This window comes from Hypanus sabinus, chromosome 13 (genome assembly GCF_030144855.1).
Source record: "Hypanus sabinus isolate sHypSab1 chromosome 13, sHypSab1.hap1, whole genome shotgun sequence".
Lineage (NCBI taxonomy): Eukaryota > Metazoa > Chordata > Chondrichthyes > Myliobatiformes > Dasyatidae > Hypanus > Hypanus sabinus.
In genome coordinates, this window is record NC_082718.1 from 55,592,772 (window position 1) to 55,612,059 (window position 19,288).

Consider the following 19,288-nt stretch of genomic DNA (forward strand, 5'->3'; position numbering starts at 1 on the left):
CTCCACCGACAAAAATTCAACATTCTCTGACCCTGAGTCGCCCCTTTCTAAAGATGCGATTCCATTTCTTATCATGAGAGCCACAGTACTGCCTATGCCTTTCAATACAAAGTATGTCCTTTGATGTTAAGCTCCCAATTACAGATGTGCTGACATTGGAAAGGGTTCAAAGGAGGTTTACGAAAATGATTCCTGAATTCAAAAGCTTTATAACATGAGGAGCGTTTGACGGCTTTCGGTCTATACTAACTGGAATTCAGACCAATGGGAGGTGGGCGTCTCACTGAAACCCATCGAACATCAAAAGGACTCAAAGTGGATGCACAGAGGATGTTTTCTATGGTGGAGCAGCCCAAGACCAGATGACACAGCCTCAGATAGAGAGACGTCCACTTATTACAGAGGTAAGGAGGAATTTCATTAAGAAGCGAGTGGTGAATCTGTGGAATTTGTTGCCACAGGAATTTATGGAGGCCAATTCATTGGGTATATTTAAAACAGATGGGGAGAAAGCAGGAGTTTGGGGCTGAGAGGGAAATGGATCAGATATGAAATGGTAGAACAGACGCAATGGGCCCAATAGCCTAACTCTTCTGGTTTTGTGAGGGATAGGCCGAAAAGCTAGGGTTTTTCCCTGTTGAAGCAAAGGAGGATAAGTGAGTTGATAGAGGTGTACAAGATGATAAGAGATATCATTTGTGTAGATATTTCCCCCACAGGGCAGTAATGGCTAATATGAGAGGGCATGATTTTAAGGTGATTAGAGGAAATTATAGAGGGGATAAAAAAACAGTAGTGGGTGTGTGGAATGCCCTTTCAGGGGGTGGTGGTGGTGGCCTTTAGAATCATTTAATAAACTCTCAGATAGGAACATGAATGATGTAAAAAAAAAATTGAAGACAATGTATGAGGGGAAGGATCAGATTGATTTTAGAGCAGATTGTAAGATCAGCACAGCACTGTGGGCCAAAGGTGCTGTACGGTACTGCAGTTTTATGTTCAATGTTTTTTTCATTAAGCACAAGTTCTCTCTTCCTTCATCTCTCATACCAACTCCAGGTGAATTCCCTAAGATCTTCTCCTGACACTACAAGTTGAAACTTTTTCAATCGTCTGAAAGTCAGATTAGTTACAGAGCTGATGACACTTACCAGGAGTATATCCCCAAGGCTCATAATAGGATGGAAATACTCCAAGATGACAGCCTCGGACAAACTCCTCATAGTCCATGGGTAAAAGTGGACTTGTGGATGATAGAAACTCAGGGTGAAAAACAACCTAGAAAATAAAAATGGATTAAAAAACAAATTAAAAAAAAATCTCTATCGGGGTAAAGCCCTCCCCATTATCGAATACATCTACATGAAGCATTATTGCAGGAAAGCAGCATCCGTCATCAGGGACCCCACACCCAGGACATGCTCTCTTCTCACTGCTGCCATTAGGAAGGCACAGGAGCCTCAGGACTCTCACCACCAGGTTCAGGAACACTTATTACCCCTCAGCCATCAGGCTCTTGAACCAAAGTGGATAACTTCACTTGCTCCATCACTGAACTGTTCCCACAACCTATGGACTCACTTTCAAGGACTCTTCATCTCATGTTCTCAATATTTATTGCTCATTTATTATTTTTTTCTTTTTGTATTTACATAGCTTGTCTTCTGCACTCTGGTTGAATGCCCCAATTGGTGCAGCCTTTCATTGATCCCATTATGGTTATTATTCTTATGAATTTATTATGTATGACAGCAAGAAAATTAATCTTAGGGTTGCATATAGTGACATAGAAACAGAAAACTGACAGCACAGTACAGGCCCTTCGGCCCACATATCTGTGCCCAACATGTCCCTACCTTAGAACTACCTAGGTTTACCCATAGCTCTCTACTTTTCTAAGCTCCGTGTACCCATCCAGGAGTCTCTTAAAAGACCTTATTGTTACTGCCTCCATCGCCAGCAGCCCATTCCACGCACTCACCACTCTCTGTGCAAAAACAAAACTTACCCCTGACATCTCCTCTGTAACTACTTCCAAGTACCTTAAAACTTTGCCCTCTTGTGCTAGCCATTTCAGCCCTGGGAAAAAGCCTCTGACTATCCACATGATCAATGCCTCTCATCATCTTATACACCTCTATCAGGTCACCTCTCATCCTCCTTCACTCCAAGGAGAAAAGGCCAGTTCATTCAACCTATTCTCATAAGGCATGCTCCCCAATCCAGGCAACATCCTTGTAAATCTCCTCTGCACCCTTTCTATGGTTTCCACATCCTTCCTGTAGTAAGGCAACCAGAACTGAGCACAGTACTCCAAGTTGGGTCTGACCAGGGTCCTATATAGCTGCAGCATTACCTCTTGGCTCCTAAACTCAATCCCGTGATTGACGATGGCCAATGCACCATACGCTTTCTTAACCACAGAGACAACCAGCGCAGCAGCCTTGAGTGTCCTATGGACTCAGACCCCAAGATCCCGTTGATCTGCCACACTGCCAAGAGTCTTGCCATTAATGCTGTATGTACTTTAATATAAATTGACATGTATTTTAATAATAAATTTACTTTGAATTTTGGTATGTCAATGAAAATAAACTGGATTTTGATTGACAGGTTTACAGCCACCACTAAACCAACCACAGAAGTCAGGCTAAATGGCCTATAATTTCCTTTCTTCTTCCTCCCTCCCTTCCAAAAATGTGAAGTGGCATTTGTAATTTTCCAGTCTGTGGAACCATTCTTGAATTTTGTGTCTCTTGAAAGATCATTACTAAACCCCCATATTATGAATGAGCAGACTTCTGCAATGCTAATCTAAGATTTAGAAAGCTATTAAATAACAAAGTTAAATAATAAAAAGAGGCATCTGTTGGAACTTCCAGTTCAATTGCAGATAGCAGTAGCTGCTACTTGGAGCGAGACAGATTTACTAAGTGGCTCCTGTTTTTTTTGTCTGTATTCCTATTTTGTCTGTATTCTGTTCCACCACACTCCTCAATGCCCCAACATTCACTGTGCAAGTCCTATCCTAAAGTGCAACACCTCCTACTTATCCAATTTAAATTCCATCTACCATTTTTCAACCAATTTTCCCATCTGGTCCAGCTTCCGCTACAAGCTTTAATAATCTTCCTCACCATCCACAACTCTTCCAAACCTTGGTGTCATCTGTAAATTTGCTGATGCAGTTTACCACATCATCATCCAGATCGTTGATATAGATGAGAAACAACAACAGACCCAGCACTGATCTATGTTTCACACCTCTAGTCCCAGGCCTCCAGTCAAAGAGGCAACCATCTACTTCCTTTCTCTGGCTTGTCCTGCAAATCTAGTTTACTACCTCATCCTGAATGTTAAGTGACTGAACCTTCCTGACCAACCTCCCAATGTGGAATCTTGTCAAAGACCTTGCTCCTCAAAGACTGTTAGGGAACTGTAGATAGATCTTAACTTCCTCAAAAACTCTTACATCTTTCTTTCTTTCTTTGATTAGAGCAGTTGGTATGGAACCCAGGAGGTAGAGGTGTGCTCTTCTTGTGGGATCTGGGAAGTCAAGGAGATCTCCAGTATCCCTGATGACTATATCTCCAAGGAGCGCATCCATCTGCAGCCCCTCAAAGACTGTTAGGGAACTGGAGGTAGAGCTGGATGACATACTGATCATTTGGCAGGTTCATTGACACAAGTTAAAGGAGGTTGTTACCCTTACATTTCAGGCGTGGGTAAATGGGTGACCGTCAGGAGTGAGAGACAGTCATTGCAGGGTACTCCTAAAGCCATCCCCTCAGTAAGTATATCATTTTAGATTCTGCTAGTGAGTGGGGTTGGGGGGAAACAACGTGGCAGAGAAAAGCCACAGTGGGTCTCTGCTACTGAGGCTAGTTCTGTGCCCCAGATGGGAAGGTGGGAGTTTGTATAGAGGAGAGGTGAGCAGTAGCGATGGGCGATTCTCTGGTTAGGGTGACAGACAGGTTCTGTGGATGAAAACAAGACTCCTGGATGGAGTGTTGCCTCCCAGGTACTGGGGTCAGAGATGTCTCTGATGAAGTCTTAAGCAGGAGGGTGAGCAGCCAGATGTCATGGTCCACATTGACATAGGCAGGAAGATGTCAAGCAGGAGGAAGGGCCTCAGATTTATGAATAATTGGGCTTCCTTCATGGTCGGAGGGACCAGTACAGAAGGGACAGTTGCACCTAAACAGGAGGGGGGCAAATATCCTTGTGGAAAGGTAGTACTGCTCGGGGGGGGGGGGAGGGGGCGGAGGGGTAAACTGGAGTTGCGGGGGTTGGACCAAGAACTAGTGCCAGTACAGCTAGTGGAGTGCTTGTTGGGAAAGTAGATATTAATCCTACATGCACAGTCAGAAACAAAGCCAAAGCACAACGAGACCCTGTTCTAAGTTGAATACATTTCAATGCAAGGAGCACTGAAGGCAAGGCAGAACATGCATAAACATGCAGAATCATGATGTTGTAGTCATCAGTGAGAATTGTTGCTGGGAGGGGCAGGATTGGCAGCTCAGTGTGCTGTTTTATACAGTTGGGGGTATTTAAGGGGGGGAAGAGTAGCATTATTCATCTGGAAAAATGTCAACTGGGCTCAAAGACATATGGAGGACTCATCTGCTGAGGCAATATGGGTGGAAATGAGGTACAAGAAAGGGATGACCATGTTAATGGGTTTCTACTATAGACCACCCAGTGGGACTTACAGGTGCAAATGTGTAGGAATAGAATTCAGTTGCAGGACAAATAAGGCTGTGATGGTGGGTGATTTGAACTTCCTGTACAAAGATTGCATTGCCCAAGGTGTAAAAGGACTGGATGGGATAGAGCATGTCAAATGCCTTCAGGAAACTTTCCTTTGTCATTATGCAGAGATCACGTGGAAGTTGCAGGCAACGATGAAAGACAACACCCAGCTGAGAGTGACTGTGGCAGTGTGCAGTCAAACCCAGACAAGTGAGACCTCTAGAGGCAAGCTTGCTTACCGCAGACAGATAGGCGAGAGTGACTATGGCGGTGTACAATCAATCTAGAACTGTTCAAACCTGGGGTCCAAGGACACCGTACTTAATGGCTTTGGTCCATGGCATAAAAAAAAGTTGGGAACTCCTGATCTAGAAAAACCTAGCTTTCTTTTGAACAGTAGGGGGTGCCGGAGACAGACAAGAGAGGAACAATGGAATCATGAGAAATATACCAAATAATTATGGGACAATTGCTTTACCAACCTCAAAATATCATCAGTTGTCAGCTTATAGTTCCTGTTGACTTTTAAAACCTCTACTGTGAACATTGATTGATCTTGCAAGTAAGGAAATCAGACATATACAAATAACAATGATCAGTATCCATAATTGGCAAGTTGATTCTGTATAAAAACTTCAGAACAGTGTGGCGTGGGTGACAGAGACCAATGCTGTTCTCCTGGTGCACAAGTAAAATAAAAATAAGTTTGAGTTGTACGAGTCTGTGTATTCTGGGCCCATTTATTTTAATTATTGGCAATAATCTTTAACAGACAGCACAACACTGAATCTCCTCTTAAGGAATGAGACAGGGCATGTGACAGAATTGTGTGTGTAGGGGAACATTTTGTACCTAATGATCATAATTCTACTAGTTTCAAGATAATTACGGAGAAGGATAGGACTGAAGCTTGGGTTGAGATTCTGAACTGGAGAAAGACCAGATTTGATAGCATCAGAAGAGATCTGACAGGTGTAGATTGGAACAGTTTGTTTTCTGGTTACAGAATGCTTGGTAAGTAGAAGAGCCTCAATAGTGAAATATTGAGAGTACAGAGATTGTGTGTTCCTGATAGAATAAAAGACAAGGCTAACAGGTTTAGGCAACTATGGTTTTTGAGAGATATTGAGGCCTAGCTACAGATGAGAATCACATCAGGTAGAGGCAACAAGGAACAAACGAGTTATTGGAGCCTAAGGAATGCATGAGAACGGTTAAGAGAGAAATCAGGAGCAAGGAAAGAGGACATGAAGTTGCTCCAGCAAACAAGGTGAAAGAGAATATCAAAAGCTTCTATAGATATATCAAAAGGATAGCAACAGACAATATTGTTCCTCTTGAAGATTAGTGAGATGAGTGAAAGATAAAGGAGATCTTAAATGAATTTTTGCACCTGTATTTACTTGGGAGACAGACACAGGGTCCATAGAACTGAGGCAAAAAGAGTAGTGAGGTCATTGACTTGATCTGCTGTCTTGAGGCATGTTAGGATGGATAAATCACCAGGGCCTGACAAGATGTCCTCTCAAACCTTGCAGGAGTCTAGTGCAGAAATTGCAGAGGCTCAGGCAGAGTTGCTTGAATCTTTCTTAGGCATGGTACAAGAAAACTGCAGGATAGCAAATGTTCAAGAAAGGCTCTAACATAAGCTAGAAAATTCTAGGCCAGTGAGCCAAACATTGGCAGTGGGTAAATGACTAGAAGGTATTCTAAGGGACAGAATATTGTATAGTATTGTATTGACAGGGCCCAATTAAGAATAGTCAACATACCCTTGTGTCCGCAGGTCATGTCTAAACTTTTCTGAGTAGATCAGTGAAGGTTGATATTGTCCACATAGACTTCAGCAAGGCCTTTGACGTTCCTACATAGAAGACTGGTCAGAAACTCAAGTCTGTTCACATTGAGGATGAGCTTTGGAGGGGAGGAGCTTCGAAGGGTCAATGGCGCCTAACAGCGACTCCTTTGCTTGCATCTTCGGAAACAGGTCTATGTCAATCTCTAATATCTCTGCTTTTCCCTTTCAGGTTCCTTTTAAGACCTTGACCTGGAGTTACACATTGACTGTGGTTCTTTATGGGAATGGGACTCACTCTCAGGGTTTCACGAATGGCCATTATTCAGCACACCAAGGGCTCAGCCCAAGAGCTTTGCTTGTCTTCAGAGGGCCAAGATATCATGGCTCTGGAGACGGGGGTGAAAATTGGAGGTCGGTGTGTTGTGGGAGATGGAAGATCTAAGGTTATATGACCAGAGACCAGATCTTTGGGCACAGAGCTTAATAAAAGAAAGGCCACACAACAGACTTTTAACATTGTAAGCCAGCGAGTTGTTTGTTTTGTCTCTCATCTCACTGTGAAATGGAGACACCTCTTTCTCCCTTAGAGGGAGAGACAGCCTGTGGTATGTCGAATATTGGGCGAACAAGTAGTCTTTGGAGTACTGCAAGTCTGTCTTTGCTGTGGCTTTGCTCATGCTGGAGTGCTCAGTGGTGGGTGCCGATGCTTTTTTTGGCCGGTGGGGGGAGGATGGGGAGGACTGTTGCTCGCTGCCACTTACACGTGGAAGGGAGGGGAGCTGGGGGGGACTTTGGGGTTCTAACATTTAACTGTCATTCATTCTTTGGGGGGCACTTCTCCGTTTTCCTGGATGGTTGCGAAGAAAAAGCATTTCAGGATGTATATTGTATACATTTATCTGACACTAAATGTACCTATTGAAACCTTTGAAGTAGTAAATTGGATTCAGCATTGGCTTAGCAGGAGAAGAAAGGGTGGTAGCAGATGGTTCTCTCTCTGACTAGGAGCATGTGACTAATGATGTGCCACAGGGATCAGTGCGGGCTTAAAATCCAGTAAGATGGCAATGCATTCAGACACAGCAGCCTCTCTGGGTCCAACAAAAAGGTGATTCCCTTCTTCACAATCGCAAGATGCTGCTGGTTATCAAGGACATCAGGTACTGCGGCTCCAGCCCATCAGCGAGTTGCTCGATAGTGATGGAGCTGGGTGTTGCATGTTGCAGTCTGAGAAGGCATCAGCGGTGTGTGGAGGCAGTGCACAATTCAATGGATGGTGAGGTGAGGGGAGGGGTATGTCGAATATTTTTGTTGTCATCGCAAGGCCCTGTTGGACACTGGTAACGTAGAATACTGCAAATTCGACCCACTGGTTGCTGGGTGAGACCAGTAGCAGGGGAGTTACATGGCGTCTGCTGTTGCATGGACCAGACCTTACTCATATCTCGGAGTTACCCAGAGCGGCCGCCAAAGATGGCGGCATCACTGCTGCCCAGCACTGTGTTGGATGCTGGCCACATCTGTCGGTGCTGCCCAAAAGTGTTCACTTGGTGGGAGACAAGCTGGATTTTGTTCGATTGCAACTGCACTGTGTGAGATGAGGAACTGCTGCAGACAGTTTTTGCAGAAACATGGCTCTGGGACCACATCCATACACCATCAATCTACAGACCATGACACTCAGGGACATGGGCTAGAATGTTATTTTTTTCCCCAATATTAATTTTAAGTAACAATGATTTTCTGCTACCATAATTGTATGTGCCATGCGAGACTGGTTCTGTGTTTTGCACAGAACAGTGTTTCTTTTGGCTGTACAAACAAAATTGAAAATGTAAGAAAATTTGAGGATGTCGCCAGAATTTAAGGACTTGAGTTATAGGAAAATATTGAATAGATCATAATAGATTGTGAGACATATGAGCAGAACTAGGCCACTCAGTCCATCAAATCTGCTCTACCATTCAATCACAGCCAATTCTTTTTTCCCTCCTCAGCTCCACCCCGCAGTCTTCTCCCTGTAACCTTTGATTTTGCGTCTAATCAAGAACCTATCAAGCTCTGCCTTAAATACAGCCAACAACCTGGCCACCACAGCTGCCTGTGGTAATAAATTCCATACATTCACCACACTCTGGCTAAAGAAATTTTGCCGCATCTGTTTTAAATGGACATCCCTCTATCCTGAGACTGTGCCCTCTTGTCCTAGACTCCCCCCATCACGGAATACATCCTTTCCACATCTACTCTGTCTAGGTCTTTCAACATTCAAAAGGGTTCAATGAGATCCCCCACTCATCCTTCTAAATTTTAGTGAGTACAGACCTAGAGCTATCAAACATTCTTCATAACCCTTTCTTTCCCTGAATCATCCTTGTATTCATCCTTAATGGTCACAACTGGGATTCTGGGGTGTGCTAGCAATTGAAGATTAAGGAGCAGCAAATACTATGAAATAGGGTGCATCTAAACAGAGTTAAAGAGAGACTGAGAGGAAATAGATTAGAACTTTATTCCCTGGAGCAGCAGAGTACGAAAGGAGATATGATAGAGGCATACAACATTATGAAGGCTATGGACAGGGTAAATATACGTAGCCTTTTCCACTTGAGGTTGAGACTTGAGACAAGTTTAGTAGATTTTGCTAAACAAAAATACAATGAAACAGTCCCCGCCCCCCCCCCCCCCACCACCACAAGTTGTACTGCACGATTTTCTCAGAGAGGGTAATCAATACCACAAACCTTTTATCCCTTAATGCTTCACCAAATTCTGAATGATAGATCACAGTATTTAATTACACCTGCCATCCAGAAAACTATTAGAAGGGGGAAGCCAACGCTTCAGCCATCTGTACTCGTTAAAGTAATGCTTATTTTCACCAGTCTAAACAATACCCACATTTCACCTCATTAAGATGCAGTTCAGTTTATCTTTAATTTAATCTTTAGAAATGCATTCCCTCCACCTCATTAGGCACTTTGCAGACCAGTTTTCATATCACTGTACGTTGCAGCTGCGTCTGGTCTGCTTTGCTCCAATGATTCCTGCCTCAATCAGCAACACTTGGGGATAATGTTCATTTAAATATGACACAGAAACCAATGATAGGTAATGGCAGTAGGTGAGCAGATCAAAATTATGGGATTAAATCTTCTATATAACCATATAAACATATAAAAATTACAGCATGTAAACAGGCCATCTCGGCCCTTCTAGTCCATACTTACTTACTCTCACCTAGTCCCACCTACCTGCACTCAGTTTATAACCCTCCATTCCTTTCCTGTCCATATACCTATTCAATTTTACTTTCAATGACAATATCGAACCTGTCTCTACCACTTCTACTGGAAGCTCGTTCCACACAGCTACCACTCTAAGTAAAGTAGTTGCCCCTCATGTTGCCCCTAAACTTTTGCCCCCTAACTCTCAACTCATGTCCTCTTGTTTGAATCTCCCCTACTCTCAATGGAAAAAGCCTATCCACGTCAACTCTATCTATCCCCCTCATAATTTTAAATACCTCTATCAAGTCCCCCCTCAACCTTCTACACTCCAAAGAATGAAGACCTAACTTGTTCAACCTTTCACTGTAACTTAGGTGCTGAAACCCAGGTAATATTCTAGTAAATCTTCTCTGTACTCTCTCTACTTTGTTGACATCTTTCCTATAATTTGGTGATTAGAACTGTACACAATAATCCAAATTCGGCCTCACCAATGCCTTGTACAATTTCAACATTACATCCCAACTCCTATACTCAATGCTCTGATTTATAAAGGCCAGCATACCAATTTATTACTATTGAAATAAAATCACATCAGTGATTCATTAAGTAAATCCTCTTTCCAAAACAGTGGCAGTCATAATATTGCAGAGTTTTGGATTTGCCAAGAAAGCAGTTCATTTTACACCTTCGGGTAATAGACAATAGACAGTAGGTGCTGGAGTAGGCCATTTGGCCCTTCTAGCCAGCACCGCCATTCACTGTGATCATGGCTGATCATACACAATCAGTACCCTGTTCCTGCCCTCTCCCCATATCCCTTGACCCAGCTATCTATAAGAGCTCTATCTAACTCTCTCTTGAATGTTATAATGTGGGCCGACCAGCGGTGCAGTGACATCAGCACTGGACTTTGAGGCAGATGGTCCTGAGTTCAAATCCGGTCAGGTCCTGACCTGGGCAGCACCAGTACCTGCGTGGAAATAAGGCCTGGCAATCTATTTCTGTATCTTTCCATAAAAACCCTATGGGCATCTACACTAACCATATAGTGACTCGACTACACTCAACAACTGGCCTTTCAGCCCAACTTGTCCATGCTGAGGGTCATATCCACCTAAAGCTTCCCTATCCATGTGTTGCTCAAATGCCATTACTGTACCTACCACTTCTCAGGCAGCTCATTCTATATATACACACACCACACTGCGTCATGAAGTTGCCCCCTTAGATCCCCGATTGTCTTAATACTGTGCCCTCAAGATCTTTAATTGTTTAATGACAATGTATTCTGAACACAGACAGCAGAAGAATGTACAGCCGAATGTGCAGCCAGTCAGCCTGGAGCTGAAGGCAATGCTTCCCTCACTCATGGACAGCAGCTCAATGACAAACCTTGACCCTGTCAGCCCGGTTGTTGAATAGTCCGATTCGTCGGATGGTGTTGAGAATGGGGTCCTTGTCATCGTCGAGCATGTTGTGGGTGGTCACTGGAGGCAATGTGTGACGCTGAAGTTAGGTAGGAAAAAGCTCCAAAAATCAGTACGTGCAGTAACAGCAAATACAACTTAGCCTCATGCAATAAAACTGGTAAACTTTAAATTCACAGTTGAGGTCATGAATGGAATTGACTCGTTGATAAAGGAACAAAGTCTGTGGTATCATCCAATACAAAAAATTTTTAGCAAGATAACCCTTCTGTATTGAAGCAAAAAAAAACAAATTAAGATCAAAGTACTGCAAAAATAGATTTAGATACAGAATATCAGGGGTTCTGGCCCAATGAGCCCATGGCCCTCCAGTTAGATTCAGATTCACATTTATTTAGCCTAAATACACTAAAACAGACGACTTGTGTTAACAACCAACACACCCCAGCAGCATTGCCATACATTCCTGCGGCAGCATAGCAGTCACATGGCAGAACAACACAGAACACTAACAAAACAGCAGCAAAAACAATCCTCTTTCCTCCCTCCCACGCACACACGGACACTTCAACTCCAGAACTTGGCTCCCAATGCCCCTCTCTAGGTTTTAGCCATTGGGCTTTGACACCCAGACTTCCGATTGACCAATTACACCCATCTGCCCAATTAAACTATGAACCTGTACATCTTTGGAATGTGGGAGGAAACCCACACAGACACAGGGAGAGCTTATAAACTCCTTACAGATGGTGTGGAATTGAACATGCGTCAGTGGTACAGTAATAGCATTACGTTAACTGCTGTGCTACAGTACCACCCCAGCACAAATTAGCTTACATATTGTATTTCTTCCTTTTTTGGAAAAAATTTCCCCCATGTAGTTGAAACTCAAGGCAGAGGTCAGTAATGGTACTAGTGGGATAGGGATCAAAGATGGGTAGAGCGTTTACGAACCAATAAAGCAATGATCTTTAAAAAAAATAGGGAGACAATAAATTCTACAGGTACTGGATATCTTGAGCAACACCTACAAAATGCTGGAGGAGCTCAGCAGGTCGGGCAGCATCGATGGAGGGAAATAACTGTCAACATTTCAGACCTCCCAAAATTTCCCTCCATTGGTGCTGCTCAACTTGCTGAGCTCCTCTAGCATGACATGTGCAAAATGGGAGAACAGCTTTGAGGGGATAGAAAGAGTGGCTTTAATCAGAATTAAAAATCAGGAGGCAATTGGCACAAAGTTAGCAAGTCTTTAAAATATGCAAGATTGACTGTTCAAAATCATGGCCCAAATCACATCCAAAGATAACCATTGCCAAATCCAGTGTCAACAATATTTTAAAACCACCCAAGACATTAACATCTAAATATTATGAGAAATACATGCACTTTCATTCAATATCATTGCAATGGAAATCCTCTGACATCAAATTCACGAAAAATCCTTACCAGTCCCTCCGGAGGATTCAATCAGAAGATAAAAAGTAAAGATTTCAGAATCAATGAATTTTTATGCAATTTACATGAATTTATACAGTTTCTCAACCATGGGAAAATATAGTTTTCAGTACCTACCCACCCTGCTGAAACAATGGTTCTACTCCCAGGCATACCTGCGTTGCATAAATGGCTCTTTTCATTATAGTCATGTCATCCCGATCGAGGAACTTGGTCATGTCTGGAGTTTCCCCTCTGTAAACACAACACAGGTGTGGTATTAACAGGATAGATCAGAACAATTTTGTTGCAGTTGGCCTAGTCTACTTAATATCCATTCATTTTAATTTAGTCTCTTTGAAATTGAAAATGTACGGTAGGGTAACACAAAGCAAAACACAATAACAGATCAGGATGTTTGAATTCATAGTTCAATTCCAGCGTCCTCTGTAAGCAAGTCTGTACGTTTCTTCCAGTGTGCGCGTAGGTTTCCTCCCACAGTCTAAAGACACAAAGTTCAGTAGGTTAATTGGCCATTATAAATTTTTTCCATAATTAGGCTAGGGTTAAATCAATGGGCAGCGTGACTTGTAGGGCCGGAAGGGCCTCTCCAAATAAATCTGAATATTTTAGAAATTATTTTATTTAGAAATACAAGTGCTGGAGGAACTCAGCAGAGGAATAAAGTCAACGTTTTAAGTAGAGACCCTTCATCAGGACTGGAAAGGAAGGGGGAAGAAGCAGAACAAGTGTGGAGGGGGCAAGGAGAAGGAAGAAAGGAGGAATACAAGCTGGCAGGTGATAGGTGAGATCAGGTGAGGGGGAAGGGGGAATGAAGAAGCTGGGAAATGATAGGTGGAAGAGGTAAAAGGCCAAATGAATCTGAAAGGAGAGAACAGTGGACCATGGGAGAAAGGGAAGGAGGAGGGACACCAAAGTGAGGTGATGTGAGGAAAAGAGGAAACAGAAATGGGGAATGGAAAAAGACAGAAGGGCAAGGGGGTGGGGGAGAAAACACTGGAAATTAGAGAAATCAATGTTCATGCCATCAGGTTGGAGGAAGCCCAAATGGACTTTAATGCCCCAATCATCTCAAATGCAGCACCACCTGGTATGGAAACACCAATGCCCAGGAACCGAAAAGTGAGGAAATATCCCAGACCATCACCATTGAGCATATTTACATGGAGTGCTGCCACAAGAAAGCAGCACCCATCAAGGACTCCCACCATCCAATTCACACCTTCGGACTGGAGGTACAGAGCCTTTGATCCTCCACCACCAGGTTCAGGAGCATTCATTACCGTACAACCATCAGGCTCCTGAACTGTCGTGGACAACTTCACCCATCTCAACTCTGAACTGGTTCCACAGCTTACAGTCTCAGTTTCAAGGACTCAATAACTCATGATCTTAATACAGTTTTTAACAATTTTCTTTTCACAATTTGTCATCTTTTATGCATTGGTTGTTTGTAGACTTTGCATATAGTTTTTCATAAATAAAAACAAAGAACGTAACAGTACAACACAGTACCTTTGGTCCATGATGTTGTGCTGACCTTTTAACTTACTCCAAGATCAATCTAATTCTTCCCACCTACATAGCCCTCCATTTTTTAACATCCATGTGCTTAACTAAGAGCTTCTTAAATATCCCTAAATGTCTATACCTCCACCACAACCCCTGGTAGGGTGTTTATATTTCTGTTGCATTTTCTATTGAAATTCAATTGTATTTCTTTAATGTTCTGTAAATGCCTGCAAGAAAATGAATTTCAAGGTGGCAAACGTTAACGTATACAGTGGATGCCAGTTAATAAGGACACATTGTGACCTGTACCCTATTGGCCCAATTAAGCAGCTGCCCCATAATAGCCAAAGTTTCATGGAAATAGTTAAGGTATAAAAAAGAGAAACTACTGTTTAACTGAGTAACAAATTATGTATTAAATACAGAACAAATTAGAACACTATCAATACAATATTGCAATACTGTATTAGCTCCCAAAAGCTATCAGATAGTCAGAGGAATTCATCCAGTGTACGCTGCCATGTTCTTTTGACTGTGCTAATTTTGTTCTTTTTTAGTCACTTAGTGCAGAAAATGGACTGCCTTCATACAATGTTTTCAATGACTGCATCCTCCAAATCTTCATTTTCATTGTAACATTCAAGATGATTGTTGATGCCTTCAAAATCTTTGTAGATCTTAATTTGAAGTAGTGAAAGTTTCATTTTCACTCCCAGCTGTTTCTGCCAAGTCTGAATGCATGAAACTACAGTGAACAAAATTGTCTTACTAATTTCTCACCAACTATCAGTGACAAAAGAAACACTGCTTTTTGAATACAAACATGCCAGTGATGTTACTTAAAAAGCTGTTTGTTCTAAGCACTGGGTGAAGTCCAAAAGTCACATAAGTGCACATGATTGATGTTAATTAGAAACTGTTCTGCAAGTCCCCTGTCCCAATTAAGCAGCATAGTGTCCAAAATTCCTCAATTAGATTTTGTTCATTAAGAGTTCTCCCAAATAAGTGGCTGCCCTGATTAACCAATGGCCCAATTAACTGAAAACCACAGTACATACTTTGACACCTTAGCCTTCAGCATCTCTACCATCCACCCTCCCTTCTGCTCAATCTATCCTCTTGATCATGCCCAAATTTTACTGCTTCCTCCTCACTTTCAGCTGTTGAGGGCCTTGTGAACCTCTGCTTCTCCATGCTCAGTAGGTTCCCTGGAATCTATTACTTTTACCAAGACTTTTTAATCACCTGAACTAAAATCTCATTACACTGACGCTCCACATCAAATTCTGTTTGACAGGACTACTATGAAGCTTCAATAAGTGTTAAATAAGTATAAACTATAATTTTGCTGCTATTTCTCATTTGCTAATGACAGTTGGGCCATTGAATTTAAGATGACTCTGAGTAATCCTTTAATTCCCAATTATTTCCCTGTAAACTATTGTCATCATATACTCATTAACATTATACTCACAACCACCAACCACTGCACTAGAGGCAACTTAGAGCAACTTTGGATGTGGGAGGAACCAGAGCCCTTGGTGGAACACAACGTATCACAGGGAGAACAATGTGCAAAAGGCACTGCGAGCTACGAATCAGGGTTACTGAAGCCTAATAGAAACTCCTATTGGTTAATGGTAACAACATTAAAATGCAGGCTCAGTGCTTGACAGATTTAAAGGTAAATCAATACAGTCGTTTAAATACAAAACAAAATTAAAAATAAGAAAAGACAATCATTACATAGAATAGAGCGTGATTGAATATATCAAATGATATAAATGTAATCAACATCAAAAGGCATTAAGTAATCCCACAAGTAGACCAAATTTAAAAAGAAGGCTTTTATAAGTGTTTTGAAGTGTTTCATAGTCCTAGCCTGGTGTATCCCTGTCAGCAAACTATTACAGGATTTTGCTGCACAAGAGCAAATGGTCAGATCATATGTGCCTGGCTCTATAAACACTAAGCAAATCAGTATTTACTGTTCTAAGATTATGCTTATATTATGATTAATGCAAACGGGTGTGTGTGGTGAAAGCCAGTACAAGTTTGATGACAGCACAGATGCAAGTAAAGATAATCAGTATGTGTTCATGCAGAATATCTTAGTGCTGCCTCACAGATATATTCTGTTTATTTCATGTCCAAAGGAGTATCATCTGAAGCTGATTCAAACAGGCTAGTGTAGTTAACAACTTCGTCAACATAGGTAAGTTAGTCCAAATAACTCCTTTCCATGCCGTATGACTAAGTTTTAAAACACTAACAATCAAATACTATTACTAACAAACACATCTGTTTTCCATTGTAATTTTATGAAGGACCTGTGTAACTTACTTTAACAATGCTTCATAGAGTCTCTTTCCGAATTTCTCCTTGACTAAATGGGCAGTATCCCTGTGAACAACAAACATACAAAAGCATTATATGGCACACTGGTATTCTGTATAAACACACTTAGCAAACAACAGTTACATCTAGGGCACAAAAATACTCAGTACCAACATTCTCTGTCTAATCCTTCCTCATGCCATTTTGGGATTCACTTCACAGCCAGGATATTTATAGGAGTCATACCAGTTAAAATCATCTTTCCCTCCAGTACTGAATAAAACTCTGGATGTGGACAAATCCAGTGCAAATCTTTCTCTAAGGCTTTACACAAGAGTCAAATGTACAGACTCATTAGGTTTGATACTGGGCCAGGGAAGGAATTCAGAGACCAAAAATAACTTGTCACTATGAACACCTGACATCAGCCTTCACATCTAAATTCACACAAGGGAAGCATCCTCGCAAAATGTGTTTCTTTTTACTTTTAGTCAGTTCCTCACTTGTAACTTAAATCATCAGTCTGGTGAGTTTATCCCTCGTTACAAATGGGAACTGCAGTACTAAGTGCTCAGAGTTAATGAGAGTGTGTAAAGGCAGCCATTTGGTCACAGTGAGATTCTGATTAGTCAGCTGTAAAATAGGAAAATATGGAAATTGATGCAAGCCCCCTTGTGATAATTAACATATTAATTTTTTTGGATAATCAGGACTGGTCAGGGCACAGGTGCTGCATCTGCAAGTTTATAGCCAAGAGTTGTTATGCTTACAGTTCAGGTTTTACTGGCAGTGAACTACACCAAGGGTATATTTCCTTGTATTATCAGTGGTGCATTGGAGAATATAACCAGGTGGGCTGTACTTCACGGAACAGCTTTCCCCGCTCCCATTTCAAAAATGTGAAACTTTGCTCAAAAATGTCCAGTAATGTCATCAAGCATTCAATGATGTGATAAAACGAGAAACTTCAGTACTCTTCCAGCTATAGCAAAGAGGCATTTGTTAACCTTAACCCTCCTCCATTTCCTCATGGCAGCTATCTGATGGTCATTGCTTGCCTCTCACTTGCAGAAGAGGATTTAGTTTGCCCTCGATTTAACAGTAAGTTTCCAATCCAGTAAGTCTGAACAAAGCTCTGTGTAAAGTCTTATTTATAAATTGTTTCAGTAAGACTAAAAATCAATGGTCAAAACATGAGAATCTGGAGAAATTTAACTCATTCTGGAGCCACAAGTTTAACTATATAAACGCATTAATGATCACTTAAAAAGTGTTTAAAAAAAGATTATATTACCATAGCTGTTTCCTGACTGCCTGCCCCTTCAAGGTTTCGATATTAAAGTTGTGAGTTTTGGCGGGCATTATGAAAAATACCACAACCGTTACATCACATTTCTGAACCTAATAAGAGAAAAGATATGTCACATGTAAACAGAACAACTCCTGTTACGCCCTGCATAGGGAAGGATCTCCAGAGCATGCTTCACTATCTACTATGAGCCATTAATTGGCTATGTTTGAAAACTGTATAGTGTCATGCTTTCCATTAACAGCACTGCCCAGTGTTTCTACAGGGACAGCAACTACAGTGCATTGAACAAGCACTAAGCTGTCCTGGGTCAGATTTCATAAAATTAGGATTCTTGTAGTAGCCCAAGATTTTATGAATGAATGGAACTATTCATTGAACACTGACAGCTGAGCACCAAACGGGCTAGCGAAAGGAACTCCAAGTTTAATCAGACATTGATTCCTAGTTGTATTAACATTGATTGGGCTCCTGTACCTAAAGAGTCCACTGAGTGTGTGTTTGTGGTGTTCTCACGCTGCAGCCCACTTCAAGGCTCAACACGTTGTGGGATGCTCCTCTGCACAGTGTTGTCACAATGTGTGGTGAATTGACTTACTGTTGCCTTCCTGTCAGCATGATTCAGTCTGGCCATTCTTCTCAGATCGCTCATTAACAAAGCAACACACAAAAAGCTGTGGTATTCAGCAGGTCAGGCAGCATCTATGGAAATGCTTAACCATCAACGTTTTGGCAGAGACCCTTCTCAGGACTGTCTTAGGACTGCTCTGATTTCCTCCAGCATTTGGTTGTTGTTGCTTTGGACTTCCAGCATTTGCAGAATTTGTCTTTCATCAATAAGACGTTTTGGACCACTAAACTGCCACTTAATGTTTGTTTCTCAAACCATTCTCTAAACTCTAAAGACTACTGTGCGTGAAAATTCTAGGACTACGACTGGAATATATCACAGAATTATTTTTGATTTATAATCCTGCTCGAGCTCTCAGGTCTTCTACTGGTCTCTTAAATTTAAAGAAGCTCACTCAGATTAACCAGCAGGTCGGATTGTTTTTGAATCATGCTGGTAAACTGTGGAATTCAATACCCAAAGCTAAAAGGGATGCAGTTGACACTTAAATGTCAGCAAAAAAAAACTTAACTATCCTTTTAACTAATATTTTTTTGTTTTTTTCTTTTCATTTTTATTTTATTTTCATGCTTGCACTTTATCCCATCATAAAGCACTTTGAACTACACCTGTATGAATGGTGCTCTACAAGTTATTTGCCTAACAAGGTATACCTAATAAAGTGACCACTGTGTTTTTTATAGCTCATTAAATGACTGGCTCCATCAAAATTCATAAGGACCCAATTCAGGATTTCGCAGATTAAATCTGAAACACCCAATGTTGCCTTTCAGTTATCTCGATGTGGTCCATTGTAGCACAATATTGACAGCTTTTGTAGAACTCTGT

At 41.6% G+C, this 19,288-nt stretch overlaps 1 protein-coding gene across 3 annotated transcripts in view; it reads right to left on the reverse strand.

Moving 5' to 3' along the window:
• Window positions 1–19,288, reverse strand: part of LOC132403878 (glycogen [starch] synthase, liver-like) — an 80,796-nt gene that overhangs the window by 17,177 nt on the left and 44,331 nt on the right. For 2 of the 3 annotated variants that reach the window (XM_059987652.1, XM_059987654.1), the window contains exons 8-12: window positions 17,815–17,921; window positions 16,527–16,586; window positions 12,827–12,905; window positions 11,179–11,292; window positions 1,152–1,278 (exon numbers count right to left, since the gene is read on the reverse strand). In XM_059987652.1, coding sequence (XP_059843635.1) covers window positions 1,152–1,278; window positions 11,179–11,292; window positions 12,827–12,905; window positions 16,527–16,586; window positions 17,815–17,921 — 487 coding nt within the window. The remainder of the gene's footprint in view (window positions 1–1,151; window positions 1,279–11,178; window positions 11,293–12,826; window positions 12,906–16,526; window positions 16,587–17,814; window positions 17,922–19,288) is intronic. The other variant, XM_059987653.1, reaches the window with a different exon arrangement.